Genomic DNA, 24,267 nt, shown 5'->3' on the forward strand with positions numbered 1-24,267 from the left:
ACAGTGCTGGAGAAAAAAAGAGTTCCGTGTTGGCTGTGTTAAATTTGAAATGGAAATTGAACAGGCTATTGGACATGTGAGTTTAGAGTTTACTGCTGGAGATGAAAAGTTGAGGCCATGTAGAGAGTAAGGGAAGAGGACCCAGGACTCAGCCCAGGAATGTGTCAACAGGTACAGGCCAAGCAGAAGAGCAAGGGCCAGCAAAGGAGATGGAGAAGGAGTGGCCAGCCAGACAGGAAGGAAATCAGCAGAGTGTTCTTGGAGTCGGGGAAAAGTGTTTCAAGGAGAGAGGGGCCAACTGTGCTGGATTCTGTTGAGAGGTCATCACTGGATTTACCAAAGATGTTAGTGGGTGACTAGAATGACTGGCTTTAATACATTACTGAGGGTGAAAGCCTGATCAGATTGTGTTGAGGAGAGAATGGGAGATGAGAAAGTGAAGACAGGACCATATGTAACTCTTGAAATGTTTTTTTTTCTTTCTTTTTTTTTTCTTCACTCTTTTTTTTTTTTTAATACTTTAAGTTCTAGGGTACATGTGCACAATGTGCAGGTTTGTTGCATATGTATACATGTGCCATGTTGGTGTGCTGCACCCATTAATTCATCATTTACATTAGGTATATCTCCTAATGCTATCCCTCCCTCCTGCCGCCTCCCACAATAGGACCCGGTGTATGATGTTCCCTTTCCTGTGTCCAGGTGATCTCATTGTTCAGTTCCCACCTATGAGTAAGAACATGCGGTATTTGGTTTTCTGTTCTCGCGGTAGTTTGCTGAGAATGATGGTTTCCAGCTGCATCCATGTCCCTACAAAGGACATGAACTCATCCTTTTTTATGGCTGCTTAGTATTCCATGGTGTATATGTGCCACATTTTCTTAATCCAGTCTGTCACTGATGGACATTTGGGTTGATTCCAAGTCTTTGCTATTGTGAATAGTGCCGCAATAAACATATGTGTGCATGTGTCTTTATAGCAGCATGACATAATCCTTTGGGTATATCCCCAGTAATGGGACGGCTGGGTCAAATGGTATTTCTAGTTCTAGATCCTTGAGGAATCGCCACACTGTTTTCCACAATGGTTGAACTAGTTTACAGTCCCACCAACAGTATAAAAGTGTTCCTGTTTCTCCACATCCTCTCCAGCACCTGTTGTTTCCTGATTTTTTTAATGATCGCCATTCTAACTGGTGTGAGATGGTATCTCATTGTGGTTTTGATTTGCATTTCTCTGATGGCGAGTGATGATGAGCATTTTTTCATGTGTCTGTTTGTTGTATGAATGTCTTCTTTTGAGAAGTATCTGTTCATATCCTTTGCCCACTTTTTGATGGGGTTTTTTTTTCTTGTACATTTGATTGAGTTCTTTATAGGTTCTGGATATTAGCCCTTTGTCAGATGAGTAGATTGCAAAAATGTTCTCCCATTCTGTAGGTTGCCTGTTCACTCTGATGGTAGTTTCTTTTGCTGTGCAGAAGCTCTTTAGTTTAATTAGATCCCATTTGTCAATTTTGGCTTTTGTTGCTGTTGCTTTTGGTGTTTTAAACATGAAGTCCTTGCCCATGCCTATGTCCTGAATGGTATTACCTAGGTTTTCTTTTAGGGTTTTTATGGTATTAGGTCTAAACATTTAAGTCTCGAATCCATCTTGAATTAATTTTCGTATAAGGAGTAAGGAAAGGATCCAGTTTCAGCTTTCTACTTATGGCTAGCCAATTTTCTCAGCACCATTTATTAAATAGGGAGTCCTTTCCCCATTTCTTGTTTTTGTCAGGTTTGTCAAAGATCAGATGGCTGTAGATGTGTGGTATTATTTCTGAGGACTCTGTTCTGTTCCATTGGTCTATATCTGTTTTGGTACCAGTACCATGCTGTTTTGGTTCCTGTAGCCTTGTAGTATAGTTTGAAGTCAGGTAGCGTGAAATGTTTTAATGTGAATGGGAGCAGAGAAATGAGGTGAAAGCTGGATTAAAGGAGAGGCTTGTTTTGTTTGTTGTATTTTGAAAAGCAGCAAAGAACACAAGTGCCTTGATTTAAATCTGCTTTGCCTCTTACTGGCTCTGGGACCTCAGTTTTCTCATACGTAAAATGGGGATATAATAATATTGGCTTTCTAGAGTTATTGTGAAGACTGACTGAATGAATGTATGTAAAGTGCCTGATATATGCTAAGGATGTCTGTAAGTGTTTGCTGCTGTTGTTGTTGTTACATGTTACATGAGGTGGGAGATCCTAGAGCTCATGTGTGTTCTGGTGGGGAGGGTGGAGAGGGTGTGATGCAGGAGAAAGGATAGTTGCTGGAGGGGAGGCTTGAGAAGACAGAGAGGAGACCAGCCCAGGTGGACAGGTTAGCCTTTGGTAAGAGTAAAGTGAGTTTAGTTGTCATTCTAGGGCATAGTGTTAACCAGCATAAGCCATTTAAGAAGTTAAATTGTGTGATTGATGGAGAATTTTGTGTCTACTTTTGTTAGTAAATCACTTGAGTAAAATCTGCTTCTAGTCAGATTCCTACACATCAGATTGATACTCTACTACCATTTAAATAATGCCTCTGGGTCTTGGTGTCTTTATGTGTAAAATGACATATGATTCTTGATAGTGACTCAACTTTCTTTCAATTCTGAAATTCTCTGAACCATACCTACATTTTTGTTTTAGGTCGTCTCTAGTCATGGCTTTGCCTAAATTTTTAAGCCAGAAAACAAATGAACAGGAATGAACAGGGAAAGCTAGCCAGGTTTCCAAAGAAATACCTATTTCCTGTACAGAGACTTTTGCACTAGTGGTGACATCAAAATATCCTACATAAAACCAGCTTTTTAAATAAGTGTGGTGAAATTTCCTTTTAGATGCTGACTCTGCCTAGACATTAAACATGTGTACTAGTAAAGTTGGCAAGTGTGTTGTTATTTCACTGAACACTGGAAGAGCATAAATGTTGTTTTATGGAAAACTTCATTTCCTGCCATGTGTTTTAACTTAGGACGTGGATAGTTGAGGTTTCAGTTGTAAAGTCTTTTGATCTGTTAAGTATAAAAGCAAGTACAAATGATAAAAAATATATTTTCTCCACTATGTTTTGCCTCTCCAATAAAAGAATAGCATATAACAAGGGCCACAATTACAGGTCCTAATTATATGAACTAGCTTTTGGAGTAAAATAAATATGTGGTCTTCGAAAAGATTTTGTTAATGTTTTTAATCCACATTGCTAGAAATCTATATAGTATACAGCATTTGTGTTAAGCAAAATAGAGGGAAGCATGTCTTTAAAAATAATGAATAGTGCAGGTGTTTTGTGTTCCAGATATAAATAAAACAGTTTTGTCCAGATTGTTAGGATAAATAGCAGTAGGTACATTACTGTTTGTATTTCAGGTTGAGTAACTCTAATGCAAAAATCTGAAATCTGAAATGCTCCAAAATCCAAAATGTTTTGAGCACTGACATGACACTCAAAGGAAATGCTCATTGGAGCATTTTGGACGTCACATTTTCGCATTAGAGATGTTCAACCTGTAAGTATAATGCAAATATTCCAAAACTGAAAAAAAAAAAGGAAATTCTAAACACTTCTGGTCCAAGCATTTCAGATAAGGGATACTCAGCCCATGATACCAATAATTGGTCATAGACACCATCCAAATGAAAATACGGCTTAACAGAAAGTATAGCTTTTGTTTCTTTCCTCATTGAATTTTACATTTGGACATTGGGAAATGACTAATGCTTCCATTTCACATAGTCTAGCACTTGATCGTGATGCATTCTCCGCTATCTCAGCTGAAATTCTGCTTCATATCTAGTTTTGTTAAGGAATTTAACACATGCCAGTTAAGCTGTCAGAAATAAAATAATCTAGCTCTAGGCTGTATTTTTTTTTTTTTTTTTTTTTTTTGAGACGGAGTCTTGCTCTGTCACCCAAGCTGGAGTGCACTGGCCAGATCTCAGCTCACTGCAAGCTCCGCCTCCCAGGTTCACGCCATTCTCCTGCCTCAGCCTTCCGAGTAGCTGGGACTACAGGCGCCCGCCACCTCGCCCGGCTAGTTTTTTTTTTTTTTTTTTGTATTTTTTGGTAGAGACGGGGTTTCACCATGTTAGCCAGGATGGTCTCGATCTCCTGACCTTGTGATCCGCCCGCCTCAGCCTCCCAAAGTGCTGGGATTACAGGCTTGAGCCACCGCGCCTGGCCTCTAGGCTGTATTTTAACAGATTATTATATCGAAAGAAAAAAATGAATGTTTATAAAATAACATTTCTTTCTTCCTTTCCTTCTTTCTTTTCTTTTTTTTTTTGAGACAGGATCTCACTTGGCTCACTGCAGTCATGACCTTCAGGCTCAAGTGATTCTCCCACCTCAGCCTTCCGAGTTGCTGGTACTACAGGTGTGCCACCATGCCTAGCTAATTTTTTTTTTTTTTTTTTTTTGTAGTGATGTAGGATTTTGCCGTGTTGCCCAGGCTGGTCTCAAACTCCTGGGCTCAAGCTATCCACCTGCCTTGGCCTCCCAAAATACTTTTGTAAATGTAAGAAAAGGGGAGTAATGAAGTAATAGAGACCTCTGATGATTCTCATTACTTGTCTTTGTAACAAGATACTTAAAAAAGAATATGTGGCAAAGGGAAATACCAGTTCTACTAAAGAAATCTCTGCTCTCCCTGACCTCTCCCATACTTTTAAACATGAATTTGGATTTTCTGTAGTGTTCTCTTCCCCTACGCACCCAGCTTAAAAAAAAAAATAGAAGTGCTCCTGAATTCCTACCAATCTTTGTTCTGGAAAACAATTTTAAGTGACTTTAAGTTCAAGTTTTTATTCATTCTGCAAATACTTACTGAGCCTTACTATGTGTTGGGCCCTGTGCTTCATCTAGGGAGTTGACTAATACGTGTTGGATATGGTCAGAAAGGCAAAAACATTATACTGGTAGAGTTGAGAGTGTGAAGAGAAGAGGGAGGACCTCAGGCAAGGGAATATTACTTGAGCAGGGCCTAGAAGGGTGAGCAGAAGGTTAGCAGAACTGAGCGAGCTTGGCGCATGCTGAATTACCTAGGTAGGGTTTTAGGGAAGGGCAGGTGTTAGGTACCTTTGAGGACCAGCAGGTTGTGCAGTTTGGCTGAAAAACCACAAGCACAGTGAGCCAGGAGGAGTCCCAAGTTGGTATGAGTTAAACAAGACTGTTAGCTTTTTTTTTTTTGGTAGTTGAGTGGTAGAGAGCCCTTTAAGGTTTTTAAGCCGGAGAGTAACTCAGTGAGGTTGGAACATAGGAATATTTGCCTGTTGGCTGCTTTGAGAGACACAAGAAGGAGACCAAGGTAGTAGTTCAAGTGAGAAGAAAGAAATTCTCAGCTTAGGGTGATGGCAGGTAGGCAAGGGAAAGAAAAAACATGAGCTAAATTTATGGAATTTGGCTGTGTTAGGGACAGTATACTAGAAAGAGTCAAAGTTTGTGTGTGTTTATATCAACTGAAAATGTAATTGACTGTGTTGAGTCCAAGATGCGTCCAGAATTGAATACCTGGTAATGGAAAGAAGCTGATTTTGCAAGGCCCTGTGAGGGCAGGTGCAGCCTTCTCTCTCTCTGCATACACTGTTCCCCAGTTTTATGCACCATGCTCAATAAAGGTTCGTGGAAGGAATGACTTGGGTGGATTTCGTTGTGGGGCCTAAATGAGTTTACCATTGGAGCAGAACCATCAGATGATTTAGAGAGGGTCAGGCTAACCTGGATTTGAATCCTGACTTGGCAATTTCTAGCTATGTGATCTTGAGCAAGTTACTGAATCTTTCAGTTTCCTCATCTGCAAGATGTAGGGATAACAACACTGTCTCTTGGGATATAATATGATTATTCACATCAACTGAGTGAATGAATGCACATAAAATATTTAACCTAGCATCTGGTATATACATGAGATAAATGATCCTCAGGCATTGGCTGTTGTTACTTATGGGGAGTGTTGATGTCAGCTTGTGATTGGCAGAAAAGTAATGATGAGTTGTCAGCAGAGGGTGGGAGGAGAGTAGTAGTCTGTGAGTCCTTGAGGGCCTCAACTTGGAGTGGCAGAGGGAGTAGGAGTGAGGCAGTTTAGGGAAAGCTCCTATGAGCTCCTATAAAAGAAGTGAGAGAAGGAATGGTAAAGGAGAAAGACCAGGTCAGTGATAACAGGAGGGGACCTGAAAAGTTCAATATCAGCTGTCCCAGACAAGGAGAATGAGTCAGTGTGGAAAGTACCAAATTCAGAGAGGTCAGGGAGGGTGAGAACTGAGACTGGACATTGAGTTTGGTTGTTCAGAAAGACCCTGACCAACTGTTAAAGAAGAAGTTGCAGGAGTGCAGAAGCTGGGTTACCTGTGGTTAAGGAAAGCATCAAGGAAAAAGGAAGATTCTGTGGGCTAAAGAAGAGCTGATTGTCTCAGTAGAGGAAGGGATGAAAGGCAAGATTTCTAAAATACATTCAAGACAGTATGGCTTTTAAGTTTGCACTGGTAAAAACATGTACAAGCCCACCACACCGCAGTTTCTTGTTGTCCAAATGAGCAGTCTCTCTGAGATAGACGTTCAGTGCTCAATCTTTAAGGTCCTGGTGCAAAAGCATTGGTATGGTGGCATATATAGTTATAAATGAATAAAATGTAATACATAATGTAAACAAATACTAATTTAAGACAATGAAATACAGTCATGTGTTGCTTACTGACAGGGATGTTTTGATAAATGTGTCATTAGGTGATTGTCATTGTGCAGACATCATAGAGTGTACTTACACAAACCTAGAGGGGATAGCCTACTACACACTTAGGCTACGTGGTATAGCCTGTGGTTCCTAGGGGACAAACCTGTAAGCATGTTACTGTACCGAATATTTCAGGTGTTTGTGACACAATGATATTTGTGTGTCTAAACATAGAAAAATAGTAAAAATCTGGTATTATGGGATCGCCATTGTATATGTGCTTTGTCGTTGGTCAAAATGTTGTTGCCCAGCACATGACTGTACATTATAACCAACACTTAATGAGTTCTGTGGGCAAGCAGCGTTGTAAGTACTTTCGTCAGTATTATCTCATTTAATCCTCCCAGCAACCCTATGAGGTATAGGTGCTATTGTTCTCATTCTATAGCCGAGGAGGGCTAGGTAACTTGCCCAGAGTCACACAGCTGGTAAGCGGTAGAGCCAGGACTAAATACCAGGCAGTCCAATACTGCAGAGCCCATTCTGTTAACAGCCATATTCTGCTGCTTGCTTTATTTTGTTGCTGAATTGCTTTGAATTGCAAATGGCATTAGATGTAATCTTTGATGAAACAGGAATGTACTAAAGGGAGGAAAATTAAACATGAAGGAAAGGGCTGGTGGTTGCTGATGGAGCAGTGTTTCCGAGAGAGTAGGCAGGACTAGGACCAAGAGTGCAGGTAGAGGGTCAGTCATTGAACATTACCCCACTTGAGTTTTAGGAGAGGGGGAAGAGAGGGTTGGCAAAAATATGGAGAAAGAAAGGTTAGGGATTTTGCAGGAGGGAGAGAAAGGTAGATAATACTAGAAGATACTTCGAGGTGGTGAGAGAGACCACCATCCATCATGAGAATTATCCAGAGGATTTTTGAAAATGGTCTCCACTAATAGTTTGATGAGATTTAGTAGTCCTATTAGAGTAGAGGGCCTGCATGAGCTAGCGTTAGGATGGGACATTCATTCACCCTGACAGACTTCCAAAGCACCCTTTGATGGAGCTGTGAAGGTCACCCTTTCCAAGGAGAGGGCTATATTTTGGTTAGTTGCTGATCTGCTGCCACAAGTGGAGATGAACAGACATAGAAGGTGGAGGAAAGAGTCATGTTGTCTTTTTTCTTTGTGAAGATGTCCCAGGCTTACAGGGCAAAGAAACACAAAGCAGATGAACGAATAAAGGAAATAGAGACATTTTGAATTGGAGGGTTGTTGAGCCATGAATGGCACATACCTGCATAGCTCCCGAGTCAGACCTATTCAAGGCTTTCCAGAAATCAGATACATCATGTAAAAGTAGTGCTTCTCAAATTATCTGTAGGGAAGGACTCTTTTTGTTAAGGTTGTGAACTGTTTCCATTTTATAAAATATCGTATGATAAAAAATGAATTGGAAAATTAATTAAAAACAAAGACATGAAGAGTGCAAACCCAATTTGTTTCCTGTTACTAGACTCAACAGGCACAAGATTGTTCTGTGAAATTGTTGAAGTTTCTAAGTGTCTGCTTTTGATTTCTGAAATTAGCTCTTCGTGGACTCCTTACACACCCAGAAGCAACAGTGGTCCTCACTTTGCCTAATACTGGTGGAGAATTTAATGGCAGCTCCCTGATAAGACCCTGGCTTGTTTACGGAGTTCCCATTCCCTGAGCTCTTCCCAGAGCGCCTAGCCCAGTGCACAGCACATTGTGGATACTCATCAAATAAGTGCCTGCTAAATGATCCCTTGAATAGATGACTTTCGAATGCAGGATGAAATTAAATTAGTGTGATAGCAAGTCTCTCAAAAAGAAGTTAATTAAAATGTATTCACATGGTGGTAGGCTGAACTAAAGCAAAGTGTGTTTTACCTTGTTTGGCAATTTTCAAAAACCACATCTTCGTAGATTTCAAAAACCTTAGTTCCCAGGATGCCACCATTTGTCCTTTGTGCTGTGTACGCACTAACCTCAGCCACAGTTCATCTTTTGGTTTTAGATTGTGTCAGCAGCTAAGGTGTGTGGAGCTGCCAGTGAGTCACCGTCAGTGAAGAGCCTCCGCTTGCTTGTTGCTGATCAAGACTTTTCCTTTAAAGCTGGCCAGTGGTAAGTGACTGTCCTGTGTTCCAAGTGTGTATGTTTAAGAAGGTGCCATCAGATGGAAGGGATTATTTTTTCTTCTGGAAAAGACTTCTTTGGCTAGCCATTCCCTTGAGGAAGAGGAGTTCTAAATCATATCTCCTCAAGGCGAGTCTTTGTTGGCGCAGAAGATCTCATTCCTTTCCTGGCCTCAGAGCCCACTTGGGTTTTGAGCCCGTGGCTCCTTCAGTCATATATGAAAATTGCTGTCTTGAGTTTTCTACGTTGAAATAAAGCTAGTTCTGGCCCATGGAACTGACAGCTCTGATAATTAACACTCTTCAGGAATGGCTGCTAACAGATTGCACTTCAGTAATCTAATCTCCTTGAGTTACATGTTGCAGGAGATTTCATAGGTTTTTAAAAGGTAGTCGTCTTTGTGTCCAATGCAGAGTAAACAAAGTATCCTGAAGAGAAGAGGAACTAGTGACGTCATCACAGGGCTCACTACCCTCTTGACTGAATTCTTCTATCATACGTACCTTATCTGGGTTGAATTTAAATACTTTGCCTAATTTGTTATTAGGATTTCAGGCCCAGCTCCCCAGAACCCCCACACAAATCATAAGTCTGTCCCATTTGACTCGGCACTGATGAGCATGCTGCCTGGGTAACAGCTCAGCTGTCTCCCTTTCCCTCTGAATGGGGCCTCCCTGAGCTTCAATTCAGTTCAGTTGTAAAGAAAGCAACTTGAATTTCCCTAGGAAAGGTGTGTTTGGGTGTGTGTGTCCTTTATTTAAATAAAGCATTCATTTCTAAATGGATTTTTGGCCTGTCAGTCTTGATAGTGTTTCTTAGGAGTCACTTGACTAATTTTGGCAGTCCATCTGGAAATGTGATTTTATTAGAAGGAGGATGTGTGATAATAGCAAGTGTGATAATAGCAAGAGTTCGCAGTCTTGTGTGTTAATAGTTTGCCTTTGAATTTAGAACTAGAAAACAAGATGCTGATTGCAATAATTTGGGTTTGTGAAGCAATTTGCTGCAATCTTTGCACATGTTCGATGATACACATTAAATGCATTTTGCCCGTTTTAGGGGGTGGGCAACATATTTACCCTTCAAGAATGGTTTAGCAGTCATTATATTGAAAAGTGGAAACTTTAATTGTAATGATCTGGTTTTCCATATTTCCTTTCTGTGGAAGTGTTTGTGGACTGTGCACAGCACTGTCTCTCTGCTTTCAACTCTGAATCCTGCCAAGACTCAGACCCAGCCTCCTGGTTAGGAAAAGCCTGTGCATTGGTTATTGTGCTGCCGCTGTGGTGTGCCTGCAAATGTATTGCACTTGCTAACCTCAGTTACCTGATAAGAAAATGTCCTCATTCCCTAGTGATATTTTTAAAAACAGAGTCCTACTGTGATTCTCAAGATAAAATGATTTGGGGTTGGTGTCATGTATACATCCCAATGAATGGATTTGGCCATTTCACTGAATTTAGGCCTGGTTTTAGTCTGTGCCTGTCAGACTTCTTCGGAGGTCGGACTTGGGGGATAAGGATCGCTGGCTGGTAGTGGTGACGCTTTCCCCCCAGGTGTTGATCAGCATTCATTCCAGGCCCCTGGGCCCTCCTCTTTCAACGGATTGTACCCTTACCATTGATTTATGGTTCCAGGGGTTTTGAGTTCCTTTTGATATTTGACCTTATGGTTACAGAATGGCCATTTTACTGAGATTGGCAGTATCTGTCCCTTCCATGCTGTTGCTTGGATGGCTTTGTGCTCTAGGCTCTCATGTGGCACTTTGGAGAAGAAGGCAAGGATTAGGGAGAGGGAGTGAGAATGTGGCTGCCATGCAGTTTCTGTAGTTAGGATTATCAGACTGGAGAGCTGCTAGAAATCAAGGAGAGGGTTGCTGTCGGGCTTATCTTTGGGGTAAGAGATAGGGCCATGATTCCACATCTCTGAAGTTTTGACTAGTGGCTTCCTCTGACACCTACCAAACTCTGAGAATGAGGTTCCAGGCCCAACTCTAAATAAATGAATGTTGTCTGTGACTAGCTGGAGCTTTGGCCACAGATCCCCGTGTACACACCTTCGGCATAGATCAGATGTAGGCCTCAAGGGGCTCTTTTTGCACTACACTGTGTTCTTACTGGGCCTTGCAGAGAGGACTGGTTCCTGTGGCAAGAAACCAGTTCCAAGAACTCTAGCAATCCAATTCTGAGAGAAAGGCCAAAGGCAGAACCACCTCAAAACATTTCTCACATGATCAGGGTTGAACTTCTTGGTTCATCTTACTAGTAGGCCTACCACTTGTTAGCTCCTTGGTGAGGCCTGCCCTTGACCAGGATTCCTCTCTCTTGGGATGGAAAGATTGGCACTCACTCTTGGGTCTGGAGCATGCCACCACTAGTCCTCACACAGCGTGCAGCTGCCCTGAGTTTCTAGATTCACATTTGGCTGTGGTGCTCACCGCCTGCCTCCGGCATTGGTTATGCTACTGTGGGTAGCAGTGTGTTGTCGCTTAGTGCCCTAGAGACTGCTCAGCTCACATGCTTGCTTTCTACCAGCTAGCTCTGTGATGTGGTCAGTTTCCTTATTTGTCTGGGCTTCAGTTCTCATATCTTCAAAGGGGGAACAGTAGTATTCCTATGTTTTGGGATAATTAAAGTGTTTAGCATAATGCCTAATGTTAACTTTATTTGTTTGAGTTTAGCTTTTGTTATTGCTAATAAGTATTTCATTCAATCAGTTAGATCTTATGTGCTGATAAGGCCTAGGGGACAGATTCCAGTTCTTCTCTCTTTGGTCAGTTTCCCTGCAGGAACCTGTTGATTGGAAGAGCGGCAGGCCAGGCAGGAGTGGGGGCTCATCACCACGGTGTCATCACTGTTGCCCCAGTCAGTACTCAGTCCACACTTGGCTGGTTATAGCATGCCTCCTGAGGGGAACTAAGGCCAAAGCATTTTCACAGAGTGGAGGGAATTCCTGGTCTTAGTGTGTGTGACTTTCTACAAGGTAACATAAGTTTAGATGCTAGAAAGTAACTTTGAGCCCTACTGAGAGAAAGAGGACACCAAGAAGAAACATTAGAGGAGCAAGATTAGAGACATATGACTTTACCCCTACCCTTGAGCAGGGCTGCCACACTGTAGATAGATAACATCCTTACAGCCTACACGACCATGTGTGGCAGCCCTGATTCTCACAGGACTACACGTAACACAGCACTGTATTCCTTGGCATCTTTTTTCAAACTGTGTTCTCCACCATTGCTTATCTGGTGAGCACTGTGTATCTTTTAAGACTGTTTAAAGGGCATCTCTTCTGTGAAGTCTTTCTTAATTCCTCTACTCCTGGTAGAATTGACTCCTCCTTCCTCTGCCTTGCCCCGCTACGCTAAGCAGATTTTATCATTGTCCATTTAATTGTATGTATTTGTTAATTTTCCTCCTCTTAGAGTGGGTTCATTGAGGGCAGGAACTAAGACATACGTGCATCTTTGTACCTCTAGCCAGTACCACAGTGCCTGTATATGGTAGACAGGTGCTCTCCTTGATATTTGCATTAGGTGAATGAGTGAGGGGCTCTGATAACTGCAGGAAAGGACTAAAGAGTTCTGGGATCTCATAGTATAGCTGCTGTGTGCTTGGCACTGGGGCTCCCTTTGTGCACAGGACCCGGCTGCCTGGTGTGTCATGGTTGGATGTGGACATCCACTGCTTTACTGCGCACCTAGGCTCCTTCTGCGTACACTCACTCATTGGGTATATAGTAAGGGCTTTAACTCATGGCTCCACGAGTGCTCATCCTGCAAAGGACATTTTTAAAGGTGTGTATTTAAAGTTTAATTCTTTCTTGGATAGCTGTTTTACGAAATATGTATTGTACATATTTTCTTAAATCCATTCGGATGAAGGTTTTATATAACTTAAATTCTGTATTTTTTAATGAAGAAGTCCTTTTTTTCCCAAAGGTAGCTCTCCAGAGTTACTAAAGAGAGTTCCCTTTCATTCAACTGACAGAATGGTCATCATCAGCATTGAGCAGCAGAGGGCACTGTAGTTCAGGAGATGAAGCAGCAAAAGTAGCTCATTAATGTGTTTATTTTTTAAACATGGAAATGATGGAGATTTTTGTATACTTCCCCTGTGATAGCATATAGCAACTGTGTTAACAAATGCTAACGATAGTCTTTTAAATTTTTATCTTGTCAGAAATGAAAAGAAAGTTAAACTACTCATGGAAAAGAGTCAAGTGAAAATAGGTTAAAGTTGGCTAAAGACCTTTTCTGGAGCGCTTCCAATCCAGAACTGGTTTTTAAAGACTTATAATAAATGACTGGAAATGTAAGGCCATAGACTGCAGGAGAATATTTTTTTAAGGTCATAGATCAGATTAGAGAACATCTCGTGTTTTTCTTTTAGGCCTGTATGTAGGTAAGCAACTGGGGAAGGATGATACTTTTTGCTGTTGTGATGGCTATGAAATGCCTAGATTGAATGTTTATGTTTCCCAGATATGGGGATGAGAATTTTTTGTGGTTCTGTGTTCCAATACATACTTCTTGGCATGTGACTAGGTTTATTGCACTTCCTAGAATCCTCACCAAAAAAGGGTTTCTGTGGCATAGAATTATTGAAAGCTTGAAACCCAGGAGTTCTAGACTATAGGATGTGGTTAGAAGAAAAGAAGGAAATGTTAAGACTTGTGTAACTCAAAGGCCATATCAGCCTATTAAGTCTGTCAAATGCTAGTGGGAGAGTTTTTGTTGCTTTTCTTGCCACTTTTTTCATACTTTTTAAAACTTAAAAAGATTGTTATGTTGAGATATATTCATATAAAATTCAAACATTTAAAGTGTACAATTCAGAGGTTTTAGTATATTAACAGGGTTGTGCACCTATCAGTGTAATCACGTTTAGAACATTTTTACCCAGAAAGAAACTCTGTAATGGTTATTTTCATTCCCCATCCTCCTGCCTGGCTTAGATGACCACTAATCTATTGTGTCTTTGTGGATTTGTCTCTTATGGACATTTTATACCAGTGGAATCATACAGTACAGCATGTGGTCTTGTGATTTGCTTCTTTCACTTAACATGATTTCAGGGTTCATCTGTGTTGTAGCCTATATCAGTACTTCATTCTATGCCACATTTTGTTTATATCTTCAGCTGATGGACATTTAGATTGTTTCCACTTTGGTTCTATTGTGAATAATGCTGCCATGAACATTCGTATATAAGTTTTTGAGTGGACATACAGGTTCACCTGTCTTGGGTCTAAACCTAGGTGTGGAATTGTTGGGTCATATGCTAACTGTGTTTAACATTTTCAGGAACTACTAAATTGTTTTCTAGAGTGGCTGTGCCATTTTACATTCCCACCAGCAATGTGTAAGTGTTCTCATTTCTCCAGACCCTAACACTATTGTTTGTCTCTTTGATTATAGCCATCCAAGTGGGTGTGAAGTGGCAGCTCATTATGATTTTGACTTACATTGCCCTAATGACTATTGATGTTGAACATTTCTTCATGTGCTTATTAGCGATTTATATATCTTCTTCGAAGAAATATTAATTAAAAGTATTTTGCCCATTTTTTATTTGATTATCTCTTTATTACTGAGTTGTAAGACTTCTTTATATAATCTGAGTGCAAGTGCCTTAATATTAATAGATACACTATTCAAAAATATTTTTTCCCATTATGTAGATTGTCTTCTTAACTTTCTCTCTTTTTTTTTTTTTTTTTTTTTTTTTTTTTTAAGATGGAGTCTCACTCTGTCGCTGAGGCTGGAGTGCAGTGGCGTGATCTCAGTTCACTGCTACCTCTGCCTCCCGGGTTCAAGTGATTCTCCTACCTCAGCCTCCCACGTAGCTGGGACTACAGGTGCGTGTGCCACCATGCCCAGCTAATTTTTGTATTTTTAGTAGATACGGGGTTTTACCATGTTGGCCAAGCTGGTCTCGAACTCCTGACCTCAGGTGATCCGCCCACCTCGGCCTCCCAAATTGCTGGAATTTGTATAGGCATGAGCCACTGCGCCCGGCCCTGACTTTCTTGATAATAACATTTGTAGCACAGAGTGTTAAATTTTGGTGAAATCTGTTTCTCTATTTTTTTTCCAACCTTTTTGGTTTGGGGTCATATCTAAGAAGCCATTGCCATGAAGTTTTACTCCTGTGTTTTCTTCTAAGAGTTTATTATTTTAGCTCTTACATTTAAGTTTCTACTCTAATTTTTGTATATTTTGTGAGATGGGGTCCAGATTCATTCTTTGTATGTGGTTATTCAGTTCTCCCAGTGCCACTGTTGAGTAGACTGTTCTTTTGCCATTAAATTGCTTTGGCACTCTTGTCAAAAATCAATTCACCATCAATTTAAGGCTTTATTTCTGGACATTCCATTCTTTTCCATTGATCTACATGTCTATCCTTATGTCAGTACAACAGTGTCTTCATTACTGCAGCTTTGTAGTAACTTTTGAAATCAGGACGTGTGAGTCCTACAAATGTAAACTTCTTTTTCAAGATTGTTTTGATGATTATGGGTTCCTCAAATTTCCATATGAATTTTATGATCAACTTGTCAGTTTCTACAATGAAACCACCTAGGGTTTTAGTAGGTATTGCATTGAATCTGTGGATCAATTTGAGGAGTATTGCCATCTGAGCAATATTAAGTCTTCCATGCCATGAACATGGGATATGCTTCCATTTACTTAGATCTTTTTTCCAGTGGTGTTTTATAGTTTTTATTGTATAAGTCTTACACTTATTTTGTTAAATTTATTCCCAGTTATTTTATTCTTTTTTATGCTATTATAAGTGTAATTGGTTTTCTAAATTTCACTTTTGGATTGTTCATTGCTAGTGTATAGAGATACAGTTGATTTTTGTCTGTTGATCTTGTATCCTGCAAACTTATTTGAATTTATTAGTTCTAATATCTTTTTAGGGAATACATTAGTATTTTCTATATATGACAGCATACCATCTGCAGCTTCCACCTCTGCAATCTGAATGCCTTTTATTTCATTTTCTTGTTTACTTACTTTGGCTAGAACCTCTAGTACAATGTTGAGTTGGAGTGGTGAAAAGTAGACATCCTTATCTTGTTTCTTTTGGGGGGGAAACTTTCAGCCTTTCACCAGTAAGTAGGATGTTTGTTGTTCTGAATACCTTTTATTTCATTTTCTTGTTTACTCACCTTGGCTAGAACCTCTAGTACAATGTTGAGTTGGAGTGGTGAAAAGTAGACATCCTTATCTTGTTTCTCTTAGCGGGGAAACTTTCAGCGTTTCACCATTAAGTAGGATGTTAGGTATGGGTCTTTTGTATGCCCTTTATCAGGTTGAGAAAGTTCCCAACTATTCCTAATTTTTGAGTATTTTTGTTATGAAAAAGTGTTGGATTTTGTCAGATGTCTTTTCTCTTGACTACTGAGATGATCATATGGGTTTTGTCATTTATTCTACTGAATGGTGTATTATATTTATTTATTTTCAGATGTTAAACCAACCTTGTATTCCTGGAATTTTTGTACCTAAATTCAGAAGGGATACTGGTCTGTAGTTTTCTTTCAATGTCTTTGTCTGGCTTTGGTATGGGGGTAATACTGACCTCATAAAATGAGTGGGGAAGTGTTCTCTTCTGTTTTTGGAATAGATTTTGAAGGATTAGTATTAATTTTTAAATGTCTGGCAGAACTTACCAGGATGCCATCTGGACTTGAGCCTTTCTTTCTTTTTTTTTTTTTCTTGATATGGAGTTTCACTCTTGTTGCCCAGGCTGGAGTACAATGGCGCAATCTCGGCTCACTGCTTCTGCCTCCCAGGTTCAAGTGATTCTCCTGCCTCAGCTTCCCAAGTAGCTGGGATTACAGGCGTGCACCCCTATGCATGGCTAATATTTTGTATTTTTTTTTTAGTAGAGATGGGGTTTCACCATATTGGTCAGGCTAGTCTCAAACTCCTAACCTCAGAGGATCCACCTACCTTGGCCTCCCAAAGTGCTGGGATTACAGGCGTGAGCCACCACGCCTGGCCTGGGCCTGAGCTTTTCTTTGTGGGAAGTTTTTAAAATTATTAACTCAATCCTTTAACTTGTTAGGGGTCTGCTCAGATTTTCTTTCTTCTTGAGTCAAATTTGGTAGTTTATGTCATTTTAGGAAATTTGTGCATTTCATGTAAGTTAGCTAATTTTTTGGCATATAGTTGTTCATAGAATTCCTTTATAATTCTTTTTATTTCTATAAGCCTTTGTGATGATGTCTCTTATTTTTGATTTTAGTAATTTTTTCCTAGTTTGTTAAAGGTTTATCAATTTTGTTTAACTTACCAATTTTTAAAATGGCTTCAACAATAATCATTTATTTGGCTTTCCTTTTAGGGTTGATTTTTTTATTCCAGGAGTCTCTGTGGTTGGTGGGTTTTCAATATGCTCCAGTCCCAGACTGCTAGAACAAGAGAGAGTGATAGAATTGGCAGTGAAATATACAAACCACCCTCCTGCCCTCTGGGTTCACAATACGGTAAGCAAACTGCCTGTTTAAGCTCGATGATCTGGGAATCTCTGCCACCCACAAAATTTGTGTTAAGTTCATTCGATTCACCTAAAACCTGGGCTTGAATAAAAGGGTACATGCCCACAAAGAGCTTCTAAGAAAGGTCAAAGAAATTTTGATGCATTAAGTATGAGTCAGAGACTTTGGGACCTGGAAACATTTTCTGGGTCACCAAATGGTATTCAGTTGAATACTGCTTTAGAATTAAAATATTTTATATTTTAGACAAGTTCTAAAAAGTTGGCTCTTTGTGTCATATAAATGGTAAATCTATAAATCAGATTATTTTGTCTTAACCATCCTAAATAAAGGGAATTAAATTATTCTGTCATTTTTGGAGGGGAAACTATCTGATTACATAGTACTGCTTCTTCCCAGAGGTGAGCACAGCTAAATCCACAGTGCCATTGCCTCTCTGTTTCAGTGTCTGGAAAGCTCTTCACTTGGGATTCTGAGAGAGAATCCAATTTGACTGCTGTTAATAACTCTTACTTCACCACAGGGCTCAACACAATCCTAAAGAAGCTGCCTGTCATTACCGACTAGAACGCTGATAACAAAGAATGAGCTCAGAACAGATCAGTTACTTGTTGTCTTAGTTTTTGACCTTTCTATCCTTTTCACTTTTTGCCTTTTCTATCATTTTCCTTTTCCTTTCACTTCCTCTTCTTTACAAGAGTGTCTTCTATATTTACCAACAACCTCTATCCCATCCCAGGCATTTTCTTACCTTCTTTACCAAAAACACATACCAGTACAAATATGGCTTCAAAAACAGCATTTTCCTGTTTCCTGGAAATCATTGAGAATCAACAAAGGAAAAAGAAAAGAAAAACTCTATTTTCAGCAAAACTTGGAAACACACTCTAGTATATTTTTAAACGTTGCAGAGAATTTTGGGGTTTCTGTAGGAGCCACATGGAAATAAGTAGAGGAGAGAGGCCAAGAATAGCAAATTTCATAGAGCACCAACAAAAATACATGAGGGAGTGGGGTGGGAGTTACAGCTCTTGTCTGCGAAAGAGAGTATGGAAACACAGTTGAGTTTTGTGGCTGTAGAAGGCCCACCCAGACGTAGCAAGGTTCAGTTAGGAGAGAAAGCATGCAAAGAATCACACAGACAAACCATGTTTGTAGGAACTAATATGTCCTGTAGTAGCTGAAGAGAACTTTTGTGTTGTGAAAACCAGCTAGCTTAGGATGCTCTCTGACCTGTCCCCCAATATGGGACCCTCTTGCAAACAGTCCAAAAAAAAGCTCAGTTCATTTCAGTCGCACGAAAGAAATCAAAGAAGACATGGGTAAATAGAGAGATGTACTGTGTTCGTAGATTGGAAAACTCAACATAGTAAAGAAGTCAGTTCTCCTTAAATTGATTTATAGATTTAACCTAACACTAATCAGACTCTCAACAGGATTTTTTATAGATATGGACAAAGTGATTTTAAAATTTGTATGGAACAAAAAAGGACCTAGGATAGCTAAAACGATTTTGAAAAAGAAGAATAAAGTGAAAAGAATCACATTAATCAAATAAGGCTAAGATAAAGCCACAGCATTCAAAACAGTATGGTATTGGTGAAAGGAGAGACACATCAAATAATGTGACAAAATAAAGAGCTCAGAAATAGATGGACATATATGGTCACTTAATTTTTGACAAAGGTGCTAGATTCAGTGGAAAAATTGAATGGCAAAAGGATAACCTTTTCAACAAATAGTTCAGGAACAATTTTGCATCTAGATGCAAACAACAAAAAACCTTCAACCTAAATGTAAACCTCATGCTTTATATTCAGAATTAACTCAAAATGGGTTGTAGATCTAAATGTAAAACATGGTCCTATAAAAGTTCTGGAAGAAAACAGGAGATATTTGGAACTTGAGAGTAGGTAAAATTCTTAAGCACAATACCAAAAGCAAGATCCATCAAAGAAAAGATTGATGATAGGACATGGTCAAAATTAAAACTTTTTCTACAAAAGGCATTTAACACAATTTAAAACCAAGCTACAGACTGGGAGAAAATATTTACAAATCAGATATCTAACAAAGGGCTTGAATTTAGAATATATAAAGAAATTTCAAAAGTCAACAAAAAGAAAACAAGCAACAATGATTTTTTTAAATGGACAAAGGATTGAATAGACATTTCACTAAAAAAGGATATGACGATGGCAAATAAGCAGTGAAAGGTATTCAGACATCATTAACCCTGAGGGAAATGTAAATTAAAACTATATGTGGTGGGATACCACTACAGATCTAGTCCAGTGTCTAAAATTAAAAATACTGACAATACCAAGTGCTGACAAGGATGTGGAGCAACTGAAACTCTCATATATTGCTTATATTGCTAGTGGGAATGCAAAATAGTGCAGCCAATCTGGAAAGCGTTTTAGCAGTTTTGTATAAAGTTAAACATACACTTAACATATGATCCAGCATTACCACTTCTGTGGGTCTTAGAGAAGTGAAGGATGTGTTTATATACAAGCATAGCATGAATATTTATAGCAGTTCTACTCATAATTATTTAAAACTTTTAGAAACAACCCAAATGTCCCTCAGCAGGTGAATGGATAACCTGTGATATATTCATACAAGGGACTATTAAAGAGATGAATTATTGATGCACACAACAATGTGGGCGAATCTCAGAGGCATTCTGTTGAATGCAAGGAGGCAATCCCAAAAGGTTACATACTGTAAAATCCCATTTTTGTCATATTCTGGAAGACATAGATATAATGATGGGAAACAAATCAGTGGTTGACTGGGGTTGAGATGACTGTAAAAGTAGGATCGATAGCACAGGGGAATATTTTCAGGGGGTGATAGAACTAGTATATGTTTTGATTTTGATGGTTGTTACCCAGATCTATATGTGTGTTAAAATTCATAGAACCGTATACCAAAAGAAAAAGATTTCTGTTAAGGAAATTTTTAAAATAATTTTTTAAAAATGTGCAGGGGCAACACAATATATTCTTGTGGTTTACACATCAAGTTATGTCTGTCCAGGATAACCCCCAGATACCTGTGTAGGCATTTCCATTGTAAATGTGTCCTGTCACATTTTCAGCCTGCAACCTTCTGAGTCTCTCTGTCAGTGTGGCCTCAGCTGCCTCATTCCTTTTTGGATTCTCTGTGGATTTTCCATTCATTACTGGCTCTAGGCTGCTCCTAGAGGTGCTAAAATATGCTGCTGGGGTGAGAGCAACGAGGTGTCCGCATGCCCCTTGCTCAGAGTTGAAATAAGCATAGCCATGCCAGCTCCTAGTGCCATGAACATCTCCCCATCCTCCCTGTTATCCTTAGCTTCTCAGGCAACTTGGCCTGGTCCCGGTCCACAGCTTCCTGCTTGATTTCATGCCTCATTGGCATTTCAGTGAAGGAACTTATTCCTACAGGCTGTGGAAAATCTCAAAGTGATATTGCTTGAATGCACATCCTAATTCTAGTGCCTGCTCTAGTCTACCCAGTGGGAGTTGCAGACAGCCTTTATGAAGTCAGATTTTTCTTGGAACTGTTTTCAGGTGGCTATTTTCCTCCTGAGGATTTGTCTTATTAAGCCATTATAGTGGACAGTGGAGGCGCATGAGTGTCTGGGTGGCAGCAGGCTGCACCGTTGAGACATGGAATGAAGTGCCATAAACGTCTTCCTTTATTTTATCTGCTTTGGCTCAAGCTCTTGGCAGAGTAAAGGGTTCTAGACAGCTATTGTGTGCTTAGCTCCAGTTGCTGTGGAAAGGTTGTTTATTTCACAAGTAGAAAATCTATACCAAAATTAGATACATTGCTGTGTAATTGAAAGTAATGTCCTTTTACTCACTTACATATTACAGTGTACAGTACTTTGAGTCTTGTGTTCATGTTACCCTCGCAGTTTTTATTAATCAACAAAAAGACAAAGGTGGCTTTTAATTCTTCCCAGGTGCTACCAAATCAGAAGACAGACCTCCTTGAAGATTATTTTGTGTCAAGGATAAGACAGGCTTCTTGAGTATTATCTTCCCCTGGGGCACATTTTCTTGCCAACTTTAGAGTTGAAAATACTCTGGTTTCTAAAAACAAGAACCTAGAGGCTTTCTTTTTTGTCATTACTAAGCATGCCAGAGATGGCCATTGGAGAAAATTATTTCAGTCTCTTTCACTCTGATTCTTATAGATAAACAGAGAACTGCACAGGCAAGCAAAAGAGGGAGGGAAAGAGGATATAGGAGATGAAATTCATTGTCATCTTTAGGCAGAGCCTCTTGTATCTTAAATTCTATTTTTGAGACTTAAAAGAATATTTTAAAGCGCTTTGGTAGCCACTGTGGCAATTCCTAGATTCTAGTTATTCCTAACTGAATGTTCCCTTGCTGCTAATTTCTTTTCTCAAAAACGAAAACCCACTTATCACCATTCATGTAAAAATCTCCCACATATTTAAAATAGTTAAGTTCAGACATTTTTCCCCGAGAGAAAGGGTATCCATTCATTTAACAGTTCTTTACCAAAAAAGACGTTTTTGTGAATTCAAATAATTTTCGTTTTTCTTAGATATTCTCTAAATTTAACTCATCTTTAACTTGCAGAGCCCAAATGAAATTCATGTCCAGAAGTACTTACTGCTCACCTGACATGCAAGGTGCCAAGCTGTGAATGCTAAGGGTTTGGTTCTCAAAAAGCATGTGATGTGTTATTACTTCTTAGGAGGGCATTCATTTAGTTGATTTATGCCAGGAACATGTAATGGGAGAAATCTACACTCTTAATATAAGTTTCTTTATTCCTGGAATCTGTTTTTTAGTGACAGAGAAGCAGGAAGCTGGTATCGCCAGCACTATTTCTTTTGTGACAGCTGCAACGACCAAAATTCCTTCTTAGAGCCGGATACTAGCGAGTTCCCCCTACTGTGAGTCAGTCCATGTTCAGACCAACCCTGTGATGGGCAGTGCAGGTGCTGGCACCCGTTTTTCGGGAGTGGCGGCAGAGGCTCAGAATTTAAGGGACTTGCTGGATTTCACAGGGGCCATGATTAAAATTCAGTCTTTTGACTCCTAGATCAGTGGTTTTTTTCCACACAAGGGGTTACCAACTCTGTCAGATCCAATGCCCCTTGCTAGAACTGTCCTGAAATGAAAATCATAGTTAATGTAATGTACCCATAGTTTTTTTAAATAACATAATCCTCTAACTATAATACAAAGGAGAAATAAACAAAAGTGATCCATAATCAAAGAATATGTATTTTAAAATACAAATGGTTAGGCAGATCTAACTTGAAGATAGAATGAAGTAATCAGATGCCATTCCTAAACATAGAATCACCATGAATACACTGTCTACAGATGCAGATGATAAAGATGTGTTGTGTGGGTGACACATGTCACTAACTGGAATGTGATTTTCCAGAACATTGAACATGCTTGGTCAAGTTCTGAACACAACAAAGTGCAATCTACATTGTGGCTACTGAGTTTATTTGTAAAATGAGCTAGGGTCTAGTCTTAGATCATTATAAACCAGTTTTCACCTATAAGAACATCTTTTGGGCCATTCACAAGTCATTGTGCAGGACAGTCTTGTGCATTGTAGATAATGGTGTGCTGGCAAACCACCTATCTGAATTTATCTGAGTTTTATCATTTGCTGATTTCTGTGCTGTAAGAACTCCTACAATGGCTGATTTCAAACTACCAGTAGAAACTTTCTTACAAAATTCCTGTAGAATTGACCACCAGCTTAGTAGGAGCCAGCTCTGGGAAACCATGAATTTTGTAGGATCTCTAGCGTCTCTGGCCCTGCCCTCTAAATGCCAGTTGGATTCCCCAAATCATTGTGACAATAAAAAATGTCATCACAAGTTTCCCAAACACGTTCATCAGAAGCAGTAGCATCCCCACTGAGAAAAACAGTACATTCAACTCTGATGGTATTATAGGCATAAGTGACCTCACCAAATAGTAGGTGCTTTATCTAGATAGGTCTATGTGATACTCCCTGGTACGAAGCCTCTGGCTGCCTGTTCTTGTTTCTCTAGGGAGAAGGGAACAGCACTGAACAGTATTGCAGGGCTGGTCTAAGCCTGAAGAGCTGGTCTGGCTTTGCCTTACTGAGGATCAAGAGGGAGCACCAGTACTTACACTTTTCAGCCTTGATGAACCCAGGGTAGACAGTCTAGTGACATTTGCCACATCCTGTTTCTCAGCTTTGGTTAGAACACAGAAACACAACTCAGATAAAGGAGACCCGTGCTTCAGAGCTGTCCCCTGCCTTTGAGTCCATTGCCTCTTTCCTCAGTCCAGTTCCTCGCCTAAGAAGTTAACAAATGGTAAAATCACTGAAGCACATCTCCTTTTCTCAGTGTTGGAATGGCTGTTCATTATGGATTATGAAGGTGGATTAGCCTGTGGCCTATAAAATGAGCAAGTGGAATTAATTCACAGGGCCTCGGGAAAATTGGGAGCAAGCTATAAAAATAGTCCTAAACACTGATAATACGGGAGATAGACCCAGTTTTATTAAAGTAGAACCTTTGGTTTAAGACCTGTGCTACAAAAGACTAAAAGATCTTTTCTTTCCTGCCTTAGTGTACACTTGACTCAGAAGTGGCTGTGAGAGTGGGTGGAGAGTTCTTCTTTGACCCTCAGCCTGCGGATGCCTCTAGAAACCTCGTGTTGATTGCAGGAGGAGTTGGAATTAACCCTCTGCTTTCCATCCTGCGGCACGCAGCAGATCTCCTCAGAGAGCAGGCAAACAAAAGAAGTGGATATGAGATAGGAACAATACAACTATTCTACAGTGCAAAAAATACCAGCGAACTCCTGTTTAAGGTAAAGGAGATATAGCTTGTGTAAGCAAACTTGTGTAGTGGTATTAATTGTTCATCAAAGTTTTTTCTCTAGGTT

At 39.7% G+C, this 24,267-nt stretch overlaps 1 protein-coding gene across 7 annotated transcripts in view; it reads left to right on the forward strand.

The window, feature by feature from the left end:
* The window catches only part of OXNAD1 (oxidoreductase NAD binding domain containing 1), a 58,206-nt gene that overhangs the window by 15,751 nt on the left and 18,188 nt on the right, over positions 1 to 24,267 (forward strand). For all 7 annotated transcript variants that reach the window (XR_004437351.1, XM_033212743.1, XM_033212741.1 and 4 more), the window contains 3 exons: positions 8,715 to 8,821; positions 17,194 to 17,335; positions 23,950 to 24,192. Coding sequence is in view for 6 of the 7 variants with exons in the window: in XM_033212743.1 (XP_033068634.1) it covers positions 8,715 to 8,821; positions 17,194 to 17,335; positions 23,950 to 24,192 (492 nt within the window). In the remaining variant the exon portion in view is untranslated. The remainder of the gene's footprint in view (positions 1 to 8,714; positions 8,822 to 17,193; positions 17,336 to 23,949; positions 24,193 to 24,267) is intronic.

This window comes from Trachypithecus francoisi, unplaced genomic scaffold (assembly GCF_009764315.1).
Source record: "Trachypithecus francoisi isolate TF-2019V2 unplaced genomic scaffold, Tfra_2.0 Lachesis_group0, whole genome shotgun sequence".
Classification (NCBI taxonomy): domain Eukaryota; kingdom Metazoa; phylum Chordata; class Mammalia; order Primates; family Cercopithecidae; genus Trachypithecus; species Trachypithecus francoisi.